This window comes from Aythya ferina, assembly GCF_964211825.1.
Source record: "Aythya ferina genome assembly, chromosome: 1".
Lineage (NCBI taxonomy): Eukaryota > Metazoa > Chordata > Aves > Anseriformes > Anatidae > Aythya > Aythya ferina.
In genome coordinates, this window is record NC_140296.1 from 134,123,553 (window position 1) to 134,141,962 (window position 18,410).

An 18,410-nucleotide genomic window follows, 5' to 3' on the forward strand; every position below is an offset into this window, starting at 1 on the left:
CATATCATTGACAGCTTTGCCGCTTCTTGCAATACTTTCAGGAGTAGATTTGTAGTATATAAATTGCAGTGCAATAAGAAAGAGCTGTGTTTAATACTTTTCTTCTTAAAAGAGAAAAAAAAATGGACAAAGAAAATCATATTTCCAAAGGGTATTCCTGAAATTGTTATCTTTGGCATTATATCATGAATAATACCCTTCTGGTGAAAACAAAAAATCAGCTGGAGAGACCTAAAACTTGGACACTTTCCGAAAAGGAAACTGAGGGTGTTGTAACTTATCTGCAGTACCAGATAAGATGTTAATGTGGGCTTTGCACTTCAGGAAACCTGTCCTAACCATTTGGTTGTTGTCATTTTAAATACATGGGTTCAAATTCTTCAGGGAGGAATTGAATTTGGATTTTCCACATTGAGATGTTTTTTCTGTTGCTTCTTTCTCCAACTATTTCCTTCTCAGAATGTCAAATAAAACAAATCCTTTTCTCACTTTCGAACATCAGCCTGCAATGCTGTCACTTTTAAAGACAGAGCAGAGTTAATTTCATCAAAATATATCCACATATTTTCTTGTTGAATCTGAGAAAACACAGAATCAGCCAGATGTACCTATATTTAGAGGTTAGGTTCAGGAATGACTAACTCACTGATATTTCAGATAATTTTGCATGCTTTAAGAATAGCACAGACAAAATGTAAATAATTAATTACACCAAAAAACAATCTGTCCCTTTGCTTTCATCTGGCCTGAAGAAAATGTGCTGTGACAAAGGATTTCTCTTAGTCAAAATTTAGAAGAAAAATTTTCCATGGAGGAATCTCTGCTGAGGAATATTTATTTTCCAAAGGGAATGTATAAAGGTTTTGATGTAGGAAATCTCTGAAATATTCACTTACAGTAGTTCCTTTTTAGGAATCATCCTGAGCATATACTTGATTTTAATTACAATTTTAGCACTTTCCAGAGTTAGACAGGTAGAGTGCAGGTGCCATCCTCTCACAGAAAATTGGTTTCTAAATAAATGGGTGAACATGAGGAGCATTCAGAGGGATGAATACAAAAAGAGAAGTTTGTGAAATCAAAATGGGTTGACTTGGCATTTAGAGTTGATGTCACTCCCAATATCTATTTGGGGAATCCAATCTCTGTCCTGAAGGATAAACAGCTGGCTCATTATCACAATTTTTGACCATCTTAAAGCTGAAGTATTAAAATATCCATTGTAATGTGCTTTCGTATGATCAACCAGGGTGATCAGTGCCACATGAAAGAGGACTCAAGGCTCTGCATGTAAAGGTATAAGCTTTTACTGCTAACGTTGAGACTCAGCTGTTATCTCAAATGTTGAGACTCAAAGTTATCTTGGCTGTGTATTTCTTAGTCAAGTGAGAAGTTTGTCGTTATTGATGGGCAAAGACCCATGTGGTATTAATTGTGGGCGTATTTATTGTCCATTCATTACTCAGCCTAGGCAAAACATAGAAGTTTAATACTGGCTTTTTCGCACCCCCATATTTCTCTGAATCATAGAGAGCAGGAGGAGGTTAGAAAGCACAGTTTGTCTTACCATTTATCACAGTGTAATTGAGATTTAAACTCATTTTCATTAGTTTAATTTCTGTGAAAGAAACAGATACAGGAGCCAGTCTTTTCACTGTCGTAGCACGTCTCCTGGATTTTGACTAAGCTTCTGCTCCTGCTGAAACCAATGGCAAAACTTCCATGGACTTCAGGATCTTGCTTTGTTTTATTATAATTGATAATTTGTGGTGTAATTGTAACTGCAATTGATAATGACAAGCTTCAGTGAAATAAAACGGTATTTCACTTTTCACTTATAAAATGGTAATGTTTAGGATCATCAGAATAAAGGCTTTTAAAAAGTCATGCTAAAATTGCAGCATTCAATGGATCTTGTTTGCAAGTTGGAATGATCTGTATCATTAGAAAAAAAACTTAATTTGCAAGAAGCAGTAAGTGCTGTGCCATCCAAATTCTTAATTAAAAAAGTAGAACAATACTTTTTCTCATGTGCCCTTCTTTGTCTCTTACTGTAACTGTTTTTTTTTGGTACTGCAAAGTTTGATATCAGAAGTGATGTATGAATCATATCTGATTCAGAGAAATACACACAGTCTATTTCTCTGAATACATAGGATATCTATTCAGTGGATATCTTGTATTTTAATGGGCATAAATATTATTCTGGACACTACACTTCTCACACTCCTCTTTACTCATCAAGTGTAGAGGAGGAGGTTGGTTTTGCAGGGCTGAGCTCACAGAAATGACTCAGCAGTGTGCACAGTCCTGAGACTGCCTGAGATTTCTGTATTTACATACCTTACCTGTGAATGTGTCTGCATGATAACACGGGACTGACATCGAGGCAATATCCTCCTGTCCATGGGCAAGAGAAATCTACCAGATGTTTTTTGTGCATGAGGGCAGAATTTGAGCCAGGGGATTTGCCAACATGAAAAAAAATAAGAGCAGGAAGATAGAGATAGTTGGTTAGAGGAGTATGGGTGCAGTTAAGATACTCTGTCTTTGGGAATGCTTCTGGAATGCTTGGAGCTCAAAAACGGTGTAGAAGGATAAGGGGAGGAGCACATTTCCAGGGACTGTAGAACAGGTTATCATCTGAAAGTGTTTGGTAATGTGGAATAAAGTAGATTAATACAAAACTATATTTTTGACCTGTAAGTAAAACATCAAGGAACAAAGCTGAAATTGCACTTTTTCTTTCTTTTTTTTTTCTTTTTTTTTTCTTTGCATTGTCCCCTGTAGAGAGTTGAGGCATCTTTCAGTTCTAACTTGTTTTATTCCAAGTACTAGGAAAATACAGGTTTTGTGGAACAAATGCATAATCTGTTGCTCTGTGCTGGTTTAAAATCAGCATACTTCAAATTGCGCTCTGTTAATTATGACTGCTGTTCCCCACTTTACCCTTCAAACTGCACTTTCACATGGTTGGGTAAAAGTTGTATCTCCAGAGTCTTGGGCTTCAAACTGTTTTGAACTGAGAAGCAAACACTCTAAAGCAACAGGAATTTTGTAGGGTGCTTGGTCACAGCCCTTCTGGTGGAGGGCAAGGGAGATCTGCTTGGCTTTGCATCAACGCTTCATGTGTCTTTTTAAAAAAATATGTTTTTCAAAGCATTATTGATGCCTACGCAAAAATAGCCATCTCTTTCCCTTCATTATCTGTCATCAGTAGTGGGAACCTGGCACTGCTTAATTTAGTTTTTAGTCAAGTTGAAGTTCTCAGTCAGTGTTTCAGCTTTGTGGTTGTTGCCCCGATGGCTCTATGTGATGGGAAACCAAGATTCTATTCTCTGCTCTGCTGGTAGTTTTGACAAAGCTACTCTGGCTTAATTTTCCCATCACTGAAACTAGGGAACGGTGTTTGTATATGTTCTAAGTGTATCTGCTTGCACTCTTTTATAAAGGTAGGTGTTTTTTTTCTGCCTTTTAAATCAGACAGTTGAATGCAACCAACAGTAACAATTAGTGACTCATTTAGTAATTTAACTGGAATCATTTTTTAGATTTATTTTGCTCATAAAAATGGTTGTCTCTAACAAATAAAATATTCCACAGTGTACTGTAACACAGCAGTTTTTCCACAAACAAGTCATGATTTAGAGAACAATCTTTTATTAATGTTTTAATTTAAGTACATCATTTATATTAATGCTTATCACATTATAATGCCTTTATAAGTACTCTGAGAATATCAAATAAGACACTTAAATATAACTTCAGGAAATAAAATTATGGCCTATTTAAGAGCAATATATACGTGTACCTGAGTACATATAATTGTGTTGTTATGCATATCTTTCCTTGAGTGGTGCTTAAGCACCTTATTTAACACAGGAGTCAGAATTTATCATTAATGTGGAATGGGGCACAGGACCATGGGGGATGAAAAAGCACCTTCAAGAAAAAATAAAAATAAGCAGCCAGCCTAAAAGGAACAGGAGAAACTCATCATCCAGCCGAGAAAACTATGTTGTGGAAGTCGAAACTACAGGACTAAAGTGTTGATTGCCAAAACAAAAGCTGAGTTAGATCTTTAAGGGATGTTAGAGCAAATAGCAAAAGTTTCTTTGGTTTTACAAAGAGAGAAAAAGGAGAAAAATGATCTGTGAAATGGGAGTGGAGTGGACATCAGAGATAATCCAGGTATAGCTGTCAAATTAATACTTCATCTTGGTTTTCAGTAAAGATGATGTTGATATTATTAGAAAATCTTTTAAGTTCTGTGTGTGATGTTCATCTACAATTTATTACCTAACTCTTCACCTGATACCTACCTAACTCTTCACCTTGAGAAGCTAACGCCCCCAGGTGTAGGAAAGATGAATTCAAGACTGTAGAAAATATCTAGATCAGAGAAAGGAGACTCTTAAAAGACAGAGATCTAACTTGTTTGCAAACAGTAAAATGCAGGCTGAGGGGGGATGTGATTCTTGCCTAGATCTTCCTTCAGGATGTTAAACAATACTGGAGAAGAGCTGTTTCACCCAAGTCATGTCATTGTCCCACAAACAAATTTGTTCAAACTTGCTATGACTTTTAGATTGGAATTGAGAAAGAAAGGCTCCATGTTGTCAAAGCATTGAGCAGCATGAGCAAGAACCAGAAAAACCTCACTGATATTCAAGATGGAGCTTGACAAGTCAATGGAAGGGATATGGGTATGGTTTCTGGTGATAACGCAGGCTTGGAAATTATAATGCAGAAGATGTCTACCAGTTGGCATTCATAAGTGAAAAGTCATTAAGAGTTAATCTCGTCTCTTCTATCCCTTTTCTCCTCCCACACCTAAAACAGAATTGCTTTAAGAAGAAATAATAATACAAAATAAATAATAAAAATAAAAAAAATACTGTCCTATTGTGACCTCTGGGATGCATATTACTGTCAGTGGTGGGTTTTCATGGAAACTGTGTGTGTTTTCAAAGCTGGGAAATAGTCTGTTCATTCAGATCATGTAATTTGAATTAACATCAGTAATACAGACTAGGACAGGTGAAGCTTTTCTATCCAGTTGTCAAAGAAATGCAAGATTTTTTTTAATTCATTAAGTTACTATGCTATAGAGTTAACTTGCCCCATTTTACTTCTTGCTTATTCTTTCCAGCTACATACATAATTAGAGGAGGAAGGAGAACAACAATTATAAAGAATATCTAAAAAAAGGCAAATTATTAACTTTATTGTACTCCTACTGATGTCAAAGCCAAACTTCAATGTTTTAATGGGAATAGAAGCGAGGATTAAATATAGCTTAGTTTGGATATTGAAATTACACCAATAATGTCTCAAATATTAATTCAGTTGAAACATCCTGGTCCACTGAAGGGAGGACCATTCAGTGTATAAGGAATTGGCTTGAATGCTGCACCCAGAGAGTGGTGGTCAACAGCTCCACTTCCAAGTAGAGGCTGGTGACAAGTGGTGTCCCTCAGGGGTCTGTACTGAGACCAGTTCTATTTAATATTTTTATTAATGACATAGGCAGTGGCATTGGGTGCACCCTCAGAAAGTTTGCAGGTGACACCAAGCTGAGTGGTGTGATCAGTACAAGAGAAGGAAGGGATGCCATCCAGAGAGAGCTGGACAAGCTCGGGAAGTGGGCCCACCTGAGCCTAAGGAGGGTCAGCAAGGCCAAGTACAAGGTGCTGCACCTGGGTCGGGGCAATCCCAGACATGAGGACAGCCTGGGAGAAGAACTCACTAAGAGCAGCCCTGTGGAGAGAACTTGGGGGTTCTGCTGGACCAAAAGCTCGGCATGAGCCAGCAGTACGCGCTTGCAGCCCAGAAGACCAACTGCACCCTGGGCTGCATCAACAGAAGTATGGCCAGCAGCAGGTCAAGGGAGGGGATTGTCCCCCTCTGCTCTGCCTTGTGAGGCCCAACTTGGAGTGCTACAGCCAGCTCTAGGGTCCCCAGCACCATAAGGATGTGGGCCTGCTGGAGTGGGTCCAGAGCAGGGCCATGAAGTTGATCAGAGGGCTGGAGCACCTCTCCTATGGAAGAAAGGCTGAGAGAGCTGGGGTTATTCAGCCTGAAAAAGAAAAGGTTCCAGGATGACCTTATTGCAACTTTTCGATACTTAAAGGAGTCTTATAAAAAAGATGGAGAGCAACATTTTGCTTGCTCAGATAATGATAGGACAAGGGGAAATAGTTTTAAACTAGATGATGTTTAAAGTCCCTTCCAACTGAAGCCATTCTATGACTTTCTGATATTTCTGAATTATTTTAATAGAATTGATATCGTTCATATAGATATATGTTAAAATCTTAACACCTCACAATCTTCAGTGCAGTTACCTTCAGTATGATCATTGCTTTACTTCTGAGTCTGGATTTCCAGACAGCAGAACTTGAGTGCAACAATACACGCTTTGCCAGAGGGGCTAAAGGATGGAGTCTTATTGATCTTCATGGATCTGAATGTAGCAGTGCTTTTGGAAAAGTATCTAAGAAAGCTTAATTTGGTTAAAATATTGACTTATATGTTCGACAAAGCAGATGCCAAAAGTGTGTGTAGCAGAACAGTATTTTTATAAATTCCAGAATTAAGGCATGAAGACTTTAAAAATGTCACTTCTAAGACTACTACAGAAAGCCAGCGTGTTTTTTTCCATTCCTGAATTCTGTGAGAGGACTTAACCGTTCTCTTTCAGGAGCTGCGTACTACCAGCCACCCTTTGAATGTGACTTTCTCAGCTTAGTTGCCTCAGTTGCCCAGCAGCTGCTTCATTTCACTAAAGTGGTGGCCAAACGGATTTCTGTAGGTGACACTATTTGATTGTGGAGTTTCACAGGGTGTTGAGTAGAGCTGAGAAATACAAAGGTAGCCCCCAGTATGAGAAGATACAAGCCTTTCCCTCAGATCACTGATGTCTCACTGCATAAGTGAGTGAGTTTTATCTTTACTAACTGTTTTGTTCACTAGGTGATGACAATTTTGGAAGGAAGGTGATTACCTTCAGTTGCTGCCGTATGCCCCCTTCCCACCAGCTCAATCACACCAGATTGCTGGAGTAAGTTTCTCTCAATCTTCTGTGTGGACTACTTTACATTTTATATGTGAACTTCTATTAGCTTGTTTCCAGATGAATGAGCTTTCAGGGCAGAGAAGCAGGAGTTAGAGAGTGAAAAGAAAAAAGAATGCACAACCTACTAGTGTTAATACTAAGTCAATGAAATGTGGATGAAACTGTCAGTTACTTCACCTGGAATATTGACTAGCAGAAGCAATGCACAATGTACTGAAATTAACTTGGTCTCATAATTTTATTAATGAATTCTGATAGTATTTTAAAATGGAATTTGTGATGAGGACCAGTAAGAGAGGAGGAATTCTAGTATTTTAATGCTCAGTATATATGTTCTCACGAATAGCAAGGTTTTCCTTAATTGGCTACTTCAGCTCCTAAATCACTTAACAAGAAGTTTTTGTTATTTATGTGTTAGTGTTTTTCCTCTTTGTATAAAATGGCCTGCATTAAGTACAATATTATTATACTTAACTCTCTTATGTCTCACTTTGTAATATTCTTTTTGTTTAAAAGAGGATATAACTAAAAAATCACAACATTCTTCCTTATAAACTTGCTGCAGCAAGGACATGTTTCTGCTGGAACTCACCGTCCGTCATTGCAATGAGATCTATTCTGCCATGAAATGCTTGTTCTTATTAAGTATTTTAAAACTTTTTGGAGTTCTTGTACAGCCACCATTACCAAAATGTTTGAGCACCTTTTAACCATCAGTATCCATCACCCTTGTAAAGGACAGAAATGTTCTTATCTCAACTTTTGAGAAGCAGAGAGGAGTGTTTGAGACCATATTGCTTCATTTGTGTGCTCATCACACCTAGCATATCTCCACAGCCTTAAGCCAAAAGTTGCTGTGTAACACTTGGGGAGCGTTAGCACCTAGGAATAAGAGCCCCACCAGTCAGCACCTAACCTAGAGGAGTTGCCTGCACAGATTAATAGGAAATGCCAAAGAAAGGAATGTGACAAACCACATCATCAGATCTAAGAACCTTCCTCAGTTCTGCAGGGAGGCACCTTGATGAAACTAGGATTTCCAGCCCTAGGACTCTCCTGGACTTGAACACTTAAATGTTTTTTTGTACCTGAGCCTACATCAAATTCACTTTGAAAGTCTGTGCTAAGAGAGAGCGCTGAAGGAAAATGTCTGAATGTGAAGCTGCCAATATAACTATCAAGTGATCTGTGTTAGAGTAGATCACTTGGTAATAGTTAGACTAAGATGTTGAATTTTGATGAAGAAACTGTGGAGTAGATCCAATTTGGCAGGTGTTTTGTGATTAAATTACTTAGAGAATTGATTTGGTAAAGCTTTTATAACGTCCCTCCAATTCTGTTACAACCATGGAACAGTTAATTGTTCAGAAACATTGTTTATTTTATGCCCACAAAGCTCTCAATTATTTTTAGAAGTACAGGTTTTCTGTATGCAATGTGGCAAGGAATTTGCATACTATAAAATAAAACATGAGGCTCTCTTTATGTAAGAGTATCTGTTTAGGTATATTTTGATTTTAGACTCTTTTCAGACTATTTTTTTTTCCAAGTCTTGAATAACTGTTACCACTACTTCCATTAAAATACTATTTAATACTCAAGTCAGGGATCAAAACAGCACTATATTAATTGAAGTGGCATTCCTTGTCCCAGACAAGGAATCTTAAGATTTACGGTATGATGGGCAAGTAAGTAGATCAGTAAGACTGTGGGAGTGCAGTGTAGCAGTGAAGTTACCTGCTTTTGCATAGGTGAATATTCAGTGTCCTTCATACTTGCAATAGCCACAGCCTAATAAATGTCACAGGAAACTATATTTTGTTGAATGAAAAAGGCTTATTTGCAATTAAGAACAATAGCTGGGGCTCTGTTGCAGAATAATAAGATAGCATTGAGAATGACTTGAGAAAGTTCAAATCTGACACAGCAAGAAATGAGGCCAGATTGCATTCCTCCATCATTGCTTTATTTAAATCACTGAGCTGTGTAATAGACGATACATTGTTTTCAATTGTAGGAGAAAGGGAAGACAAAAGCATCTTACGCTATACCATAAAAGAATCAATGTACAGAAATCTTCTTATAAAACATGCAGTATTATTTCAAGATGGGATAAGTAGTGTAGTTCTTTAAATTAGTTTTAAAGGAAATGATCTATGAATGTAGTCCCTGTATCACAAACAGGGGAAAGGCAAACATATTCAAGAAAACAGTTTACTGTAACCAGTTGTAATTAGCAGTAATTAGGGTTAATTGATTATTTTATTTTTATAATTTAAAATGGTTTAAATTGAGAGGAAAAAAAGACTTATTATTTTAAAAAGTAAAACTTGGCTAATAGAAAGGAATTTACAAAGACCAGAAAAACAGCAAAAATAGAAGTCACCGTCAGTTAAAATGCATCCTTTAAAGTATTTCTTGGAAAGCACAGTCCCATATTGTCTTCTTCATCTTTTAGTGATTTGTGAACACCACCATTTTTGTAATTAAATATGTTCTTTTAAATTTCATGCTTTGTACTGAGGTAGAATTATTGACAACACTGTCACTAAAGCAAGACAAACTTATTTGATAAATACATTGAAGCAAGCATGAATCTGCAGTCATGAGTGTTCAGAGCACATTTATTTCTTGGTTAAGAATCCCATCCAGTAAACTGTCTCAAAACTAAAATGTTCTCTTTCTTCTCAGGTACTTGAAGTATACTCTGGACCACTATGTAGAGAATGATTATATGGTTGTCTACTTTCACTATGGCTTGAAGAGTCTGAATAAACCATCTTTGAAATGGTTACAAACTGCCTACAAAGAATTTGACAGGAAGTATGTCTCCAAAATATTTGGTTTACTCATTTGTTTTTGTAATGTCTGTAGCTAACTTCTGTGAAGGAAGCATATTTATCCCAATACACCCGCAGCTAGCTGTTGAGTTTATTTTGCCATTGCAAATTTTTGTAATTATCTCAGTCTGTTGGTTCTCTTATAAATGTCTTCTGTGAAGTACTAACAAATGTCCTAGGTGTTGGAATGGTTATACAAATATATGAAAAGCCTTGGGAACAAGAACTGAGAGGTGCTGCCTTTATGTGCACTATTTAACAAGAAGCCTGTGGCACTCCATTAGCCATCATTCTCTGTTATCTCACAGTTGTGTGTGAACCTTTAATCATCTTAAGGCTAGGATCAATACGAAAAGGGAGAGATTAGTTTCTAACAGATCATTTCACACAGCACTTGTGGCATTCATTGTTATATGTAAAGCCTGAAGTGACCCCTGTGCTTTGTATATGCCTGTCCTTTGGAGCAACAATGGCTACTGCTGATGACTTCTTTTTGAGGGGGTTGGATGTGGTGTGGTCTAGGCTAAAGCTTCTCTATATATAGCATTTCAGAAGTGAAAACTAAATATCTGATGTTTATTCTCTGAAAATGAGTACTTATCAATGGAACTGTAAGTTCCTATTGAAATGAGTTAGGCTTTTACTTGTTTGCAAGTTGTTACTTGTTTTACTTGGTTTTGTAAGTTGGCTTCAAGAGAGCAACATGACTGGAAGCAAGAACATACATAAATGGCTCTTTGCTGGTAGTGGAAGTATACAACTGTGTGCGTACTGGGGAGATGGTTTGTACATGTCTGATTTTTTTGATTTGGGAGCTGGAGCAAGAAGTAAATCTCCAAAAAGACACTGTGAAAAAAAAATTATTGGGTGTTTCTAGACTAAGCTGGAATGTAAATACATGAGAATTTCACACTGCACACCACCCTGCTTTAAAAATGGAAGTTGAGATGTGTACAAAAATGTTTGGTTGTCTAGTGCCAGAGCTCAGTCTTTTGAATCTTAATAGCATCCTGAAACTCTAAAATCCACTATGCAAGAAAATGCGGTTGTGCATAGAGCTGCAGTGGGAAGGAGTCATCTGAAGCATCTAACTGTTTTCATGAGAGACTGCTCTTGGCTCAGCAACAGACCAAAAAAGCTTATTTTTTTTTTTAGGTTTCTGAGTATGTTTACTAGAATGCATCTATTGCTTCTGTAAATAGGGTAAGGGAGAATAAAGGCAAGGGATCTCCTTGTTATAAATGAAGTCTCAACTCAATCTGAATTTAGTAATATTTATAAAAGGAATATTTCTAAAATGTATAAAAGGCAAGTAAACAGCGCTGGGTGTGCAGGGAGTCTACACTCCACCAACACGCACACACAAACATCAAACATTCTAAATATATAGAACATTGCTTTACATACTAAACCCAAGTATGCCTATACATAGGTACAACTAGAAAGGGCAACAAACAATCCTTTAAGTTCCATGACTTAACAGTCTCCATTTTCCATTCCTTTTCTTGATTACTAACAAGTCTCCATTTTCCATTCCTTTTGAACAATATGTCTTGCTTTAAGTTGTCAAGCAACTCAGTCTTCGGGCCTTACGTATCCCGTTCTTCCCAGATTGAAGAAAAGCATATCCATCTCCTCTTCAAGGCCAATAGGCCTGGGTCAAAAGGCAAGTCCAGGTCAGCAGGGGGTGTAACAGCAAAAACCTTTGATGGCTGTAGCAGCAGAGGGGCCATGGCGCAGCAGTCGGATCAATAAAGGAGCCCACAGCTCCCTCACTGTCTGGAAAGCCACACGTTTGTGATTGTGGCCCCACAGGGCTCTTTAAGGCCTCAGAGATTGCTCGCCAGGTGCCGAGCAATCCCACTGCTACCTTGTCGTTTTTAGTTGCAGAGTCCCACACCTTGACCTCAATTTGGTCCCATATTTCAGGATCATAAACTGTCTGATTGTTAATAAGGAGAATAAGCTGTAAGGTTACCAGGACAGTCTTTGTTCTAGGGACGTATGATTCCCCATAATGTGCAACTGCTTACCAGCGAGAGGCAGTTGTGTGCGCAGGTCTGCTTCTCTCAGCTTGAGCTTCTCTCCAGCTCCGGTGCACCCATTTCCAGTGACTTTCAGTAAGAGCTTCTTTGAGCAGTTTGCTGAGTTTGGCTGAACCTATCTTCGTGAGGCGATCAATGTGCCTGTTCCCGTCCTGGTCTCTATTCTGCTAGCCTGTTCCTTTTCATTCCTTCTTTCTGCTTCTTTATTGATGACATAACTTTATTGTGTTGCCTTTTTTTTTTTTTTTTTAACTTGAGGACAGGCTCCCCTCTTAAACTCTTCTGCCCACAGCAGTCATTTTCAAAAACAAATTTTCATTGTCAAACAACTTTGCATGTAACAGCAACAGCAAACACCCAGAAACTTCCATGCCTTAATGGCTGGAGAACAAGAAACCCCAGACTGCATGGAATCTCCTGAATCACCCTTCTTTGTTCCCTCTAAACTCTTTTACATTCCTGATGGCCTCATCATTAAGAGTCTAATGTTATCATGAACCACAGGGCTTTCTTACCCCCATGGCCATGCTCCCACATCTCATCCTTTTTTTATTAATATCAACCATTTTCTCAACACGAATTACCACTCCATATATAACATCCTGTATTTTATATTTGGTGAAAGGTTTGGACTACAATACTGTTTTTTTGTTGTACTCTGACAGTTCTTGAAAATAAATCACTGTAAGTAATTGGAAGCCTACCCTATTGTTTTCTTTTTCTTATAAGACAAACCCAAACTAATTTACAGCAGCGCTATGGGGAGAGGCATTATGTGGGGCAATATCTTCTTCAGTTTTGCTGCCTTCTGACCTGCGAATACCTCTGGTGTACAGTGTGACTGGGTTAAGCCCGAAATCTGTTTTCTCTGTTCTCCCATCCCAACCCTGAAAACAGGAGAACCAGAGGAACAGATAAAGACAGGTAGCTGGGAAAAAGCAGGCAACGTTACAGTCAACTTTACACTCACTCATTTTATACACAATGAAGTTCTTAGCATACTGTCATTGAGAAGCTCACAGCGGTATTTACAGCACAACATAAATATTCAGCTATACTAGCCAGATGGGGGGGGGGATGTGGAGAAAGCACCTTTCAGATTCTTGCATGCATGTGTTTTGGGGGTCAAATGAAAGAAAGAAAAAAAGAGAGTACAAAGGAATATAGTAATTAGCTAGCATCATGAAAGTAAATGCTTAACTGGAATAGTTTCAAAAGAATAGGTCTCGTTTTTAAGCAGAGGCTCAGTAAGTCTTTTGGGCATTTAATTGCAGCTCAGGAAAATGTGAAGTATGTAAATTTCAATAGAAGTAATGGCTTATGACCACTGCTTCAAGATGCAAAAAAGACTTAAAATATAAACATCAGTAAAACACCTCAGCTGCTCTGCTTGTTAGTTTTTATCATTGATTTTGAGTTCTTATCCACAGTGGTGCCTGTTGCACAGGAGGGTAGTTCTTGCTTGTGTGATACTGGCTTTGTAAAAACAATGCTATTTTTATTCAAAGATATACGGGTCCAGTTAAAACCCAAAAGGAAAAACTGTTGTAACTGCTGAGTTGAACCCTTTTTTCCTCTTACCATAACCTGTTACATGAAGATTTTTCTTAATAGTTAAAGATTATTTTTTCTAGCAATGAATGGTGAACACCAGAGAGGCTTCCCTACTGGGAAGAAAACTTGCAATTTCTAAGAAACAGTTTATATAGAAAAGCAGGGTATTTGATTATGTGTTTTGTCAATCTCATTTTGCAGTAAGATTGAATAAAATCAGAGTCTTTTTGTGCAGCCTGGTTTCCATTTCAGTTTCAGCCTACTAGAATCTGTTGAGTACCGTGATATAACACTGTAAAATCAGGCAATGCTGTAATAAAGTCTTTTGTTTTAAATGAAGGGGACCATCTGATATAAAACAATGTGTAATTGGTGTCAACTTTGGTAACAACGACCAAAGATAAGACAAAAGTAGTAAGAAAGAAAAAGATTAGGTGTAGATTTTACATCTGAAAATTTAGAAAATTTCTCTAGTATGAAACTCCAATGGAAACTTGCTGTAATAATAGCTTTCATTCAGCTGTATCTATTCAGTTCTACAGTCTGTGATACTGAAAAATATTCTAACAATTTCATTTTCTTCTACTAGGTATAAGAAAAACCTTAAAGCACTGTATGTTGTACATCCAACCAACTTCATAAAAATTCTGTGGAATATTTTTAAACCTCTTATAAGGTACTTCGCATTTTATTCAACACATTTTCCTGTTTATTTAAGGATGATTTGTTCTCTAATATTTTGCTCTTAAAAAGCTTGAAGTAAAATATGTCAGGTATGTTATAAATGAAGTCTCAACTCAATCTGAATTTAGTAATAGCTATACTGATAAAAGGTATGAAAGCTATAAAAGGTTTAAAAGGCAAGTAAACAGCGCTGGGTGTGCAGGGAGTCTACACTCCACCAACACGCACACACAAACATCAAACATTCTAAATATATAGAACATTGCTTTACATACTAAACCCGAGTATGCCTATACATATGTACAATCAGAAAAGGTAACAAACAATCCTTTAAGTTCCATGACTTAACAGTCTCCATTTTCCATTCCTTTTCTTGATTACTAACAAGACTCCATTTTCCATTCCTTTTGAACAATATGTCTTGCTTTAAGTTGTCAAGCAACTCAGTCTTCGGGCCTTACGTATCCCGTTCTTCCCAGATTGAAGAAAAGCATATCCATCTCCTCTTCAAGGCCAATAGGCCTGGGTCAAAAGGCAAGTCCAGGTCAGCAGGGGGTGTAACAGCAAAAACCTTTGATGGCTGTAGCAGCAGAGGGGCCATGGCGCAGCAGTCGGATCAATAAAGGAGCCCACAGCTCCCTCACTGTCTGGAAAGCCACACGTTTGTGATTGTGGCCCCACAGGGCTCTTTAAGGCCTCAGAGATTGCTCGCCAGGTGCCGAGCAATCCCACTGCTACCTTGTCGTTTTTAGTTGCAGAGTCCCACACCTTGACCTCAATTTGGTCCCATATTTCAGGATCATAAACTGTCTGATTGTTAATAAGGAGAATAAGCTGTAAGGTTACCAGGACAGTCTTTGTTCTAGGGACGTATGATTCCCCATAATGTGCAACTGCTTACCAGCGAGAGGCAGTTGTGTGCACAGGTCCGCTTCTTTCCAGCTCCGGTGCACCCATTTCCAGTGACTTTCAGTAAGAGCTTCTTTGAGCAGTTTGCTGAGTTTGGCCGAACCTATCTTCGTGAGGCGATCAATGTGCCTGTTCCTGTTCTGATCTCCGTTCTGCCAGCCTGTTCCTCTTCACTTCTTTTTCCTGCTTCTTTATTGATGACATAACTTCATCGTGTTGCCTTTTTTATCTTGAGGGGAGGCTCCCCTCTTCTACCCTTCTCTCCACAGCAGTTCTTTTCAAAACAACTTTCCATTGGCCAAACAACTTTGAATATATCAACAACAGCAAACACCCAGAAACTTCCATGCCTTAATGGCTGGAGAACAAGAAACCCCAGACTGCATGGAATCTCCTGAATCACCCTTCTTTGTTCCCTCTAAACTCTTTTACATTCCTGATGGCCTCATCATTAAGAGTCTAATGTTATCATGAACCACAGGGCTTTCTTACCCCCATGGCCACACTCCCAAATGTCCTCCTTCTTTATTAATATCAACCATTTTCTCGACACGAATTACCACTCCATATATAACAGGTAACAGCACAACACCCATTTAAATTGCTTTGACCTACTGTGTAAGATGAGTTTAAGCTTGGTTATGAATAATAGGGTAGAGGGTTTTTTCTATCTAAGAAAAGGCAGTCTTGATTCATAGTAGGTTCAGTGGTATGTTAAATTAAACACCACTTTAAAATGTAATTATTCTGTGGCCCATGAATGACTTTTTTGTCCTGTTTAACAGTACTTAGCACAAGAGAACTGGGTCCCTGACTGGAGTTACTGGGTTGTATGGTGAAGCAGATAATGAATGCTTAACCTTTGATCTGATCTCAAATGCTGGGATGAATAGGATTGATGCTACTCATGTGTTCAGAGTTAATAGATAAGCCCTGAAGTACCCCTAAGAATTTGAGATGGAGGGTATAATGTTGAATGTATTTTACTGGTAGATTCTTTTCCTTTGTGTAGTAGAAAACGATGGTAGTAGCTACATGGAACCCACAACAATGGATGGATACTGATAAATGCTAAGTTGGTTGGGATTTCTTAAGATTTTGCTCCTGAACTTCTATCACTTTCAAATTCTAACATTTTGCAAAATATATTATGAATGTCCTCAGGGTTAAAGGAATAAAGCAACGTATCTCGAGAAAACCATAACGAACGAACAACTGATGTCCGTTATAGCAGCAAGTTATTTAATTGTAAGGGAGAAATCTAAATTCTAGACTGAACAGAACATGCAAGAAGTGTGTGAAAATAAAAAAAATAATTAAAGCTTGAAATCATTCTGGAATCTGTTGTTCTTGAAACAAGAAGAATTACTGTAGATATTTATTTTGACTGATATATTATTTGTCTAGAATAATAATTGGCTGATAATACTTAGAAAAGAAAAAGTTAACTTTTCAAGTATTCGTTTTCTCTGGATATTAAGATGATAAATAAAATTAATAATTTTTTTTCTTACAACAGTATGTTACATTGATACACTGGCATTTAAATCCTTGTTTACTTTGGATGAGAAAATGAGTGATATTGACAAACTTAAACATTTGTATCTGGCATAGAAAATTCAAACCAGGGCTTGTAACCTTAGATGCATGATCATCTTTTCCTTCTGAACACCCTGCTTTCATCGGGATTGGGTATTCTTGGTTGTACTCAACTTTTACCACTGTATACCTGGATACTTGTTTTGACTCTGATCTGGTAATACTCTACTTGTTAATGCAACCAACCAAACAAAACAACACCACATGACCAACAGAAATTTGTACACTGGGAATAATAATAATGATTATTATGACATGTCATATGTCATAATAATACTAAGTATTATGAGAAAATAATTGAAAGTATGAGTAAACTCTGAAAAGTTCCTAAGTCACTCACAGAGAATTCTTTGTTAGCCCTGACTTATAATTTTGAAATCACAGGCCAAAAAAAATGCTTGGAAAAAGGACAAGCTGAAAAGCTCTGAAGTTGTACACACAGGGACAGATAACTATCAGATTACAAAATCACTTGTCTGCTAGCAAAATTTTGCACTTTGCATTTAAAAGCCCCTAAAATTCTGAAGCAACTTTAATTTGTACCATCTCCCACTAGAGGGACAATGTGTACATATGTTTGACAGTTCAGTGACAAATTCATTACTGTGAGAGAATTTTTCTCTAGTTTTGCTATCAAAGTAACTTGCAGCAAAGTGCAGTTTTTATTGTAAACACCTACTACTTTTCTTGACAATTCATTACAGGACAGATATTTTGTACTGCAGAAAAATATGAAATTATTTTGGACCACCTGTAACTGAAACTCAAGACCCAGTTACTAATAGTTGGTACTTTAAAATTGAAAGTCTGTTTTGTGCAGTTTGTCAAAAGAGCCTTATTATTCAAGTTGTTTCCTAGAAGCTATTCAGCCCTTTCCAAAACAGATGGCCCAACACTTCAAGGGTATACACTGTCCACTCTTTGAAAGTCTTGCCTGTCGATTACTACTTTATAGTTTTTGTCTATGGTGCCATTATTCTGTCTTTTGGTAGGGAGGAATACCTAAATAACACAAACATAGTCTGTTGGCCACATAAAAGAAGTTAACAGTTCTGTTAGCAAGCCTTGTAATGCTATATGAAAGCTGTTTTTCAGTGTCATTTAAAGCAGTGTTTTTCATATCTATGCAAATCACAAAACGTTCAGATGGAAGTCAGTTATTTTTATTCAAATCAGACTCTCAGGCATGAACTGTGTATGTTTGATCATATGAAATGAAATACATCTTATGTCTCCTGCTGCTTCAATTACAGTCTAATTTTGAGTTGCATCAGCACTTACATTTTTGTAATGGAAACTAAACCCTTCAAAAATGTTCCTCTCATGCTGATTTTTATACTTCTTTGCAATTTTTTTCAGCCATAAGTTTGGGAAAAAAATCACCTACTTGAACTATTTAAGTGACCTGAGAGAACATCTCAAATATGACCAGCTTAATATTCCTCAAGAAGTCATCCAGTAAGTGGCAAGTTTCAAATATTTGGTCTCACCTTTTAACAGGTAGAGCTGTGTCATGTTCATTGTATTCCAAGCAGAATCTAATCATATTTCTTCAGTGATGAATTTCTTCAGAGTCTAATTTACCTATCTGTGCTTCGCTGGATTTAATTCTGAAAGCTGCAATGTCATGAAAGACACGCTAAAGTTTTTCACGTATTTACAGAGGAGAACCCTTTATAGTTTTCTACAGATCTGAAATAT

The 18,410-nt window shown here is 37.4% G+C and overlaps 1 protein-coding gene across 14 annotated transcripts in view; it reads left to right on the forward strand.

The window, feature by feature from the left end:
* The window catches only part of LOC311429702 (rho GTPase-activating protein 8-like), a 144,127-nt gene that overhangs the window by 53,582 nt on the left and 72,135 nt on the right, over window positions 1-18,410 (forward strand). For 12 of the 14 annotated variants that reach the window (XR_014688356.1, XM_084505842.1, XM_084505851.1 and 9 more), the window contains 4 exons: window positions 6,976-7,063; window positions 9,770-9,901; window positions 14,107-14,193; window positions 18,069-18,167. Coding sequence is in view for 13 of the 14 variants with exons in the window: in XM_084505842.1 (XP_084361968.1) it covers window positions 6,976-7,063; window positions 9,770-9,901; window positions 14,107-14,193; window positions 18,069-18,167 (406 nt within the window). In the remaining variant the exon portion in view is untranslated. The remainder of the gene's footprint in view (window positions 1-6,975; window positions 7,064-9,769; window positions 9,902-14,106; window positions 14,194-18,068; window positions 18,168-18,410) is intronic. The other 2 variants (XM_084505848.1, XM_084505843.1) reach the window with 1 other exon arrangement.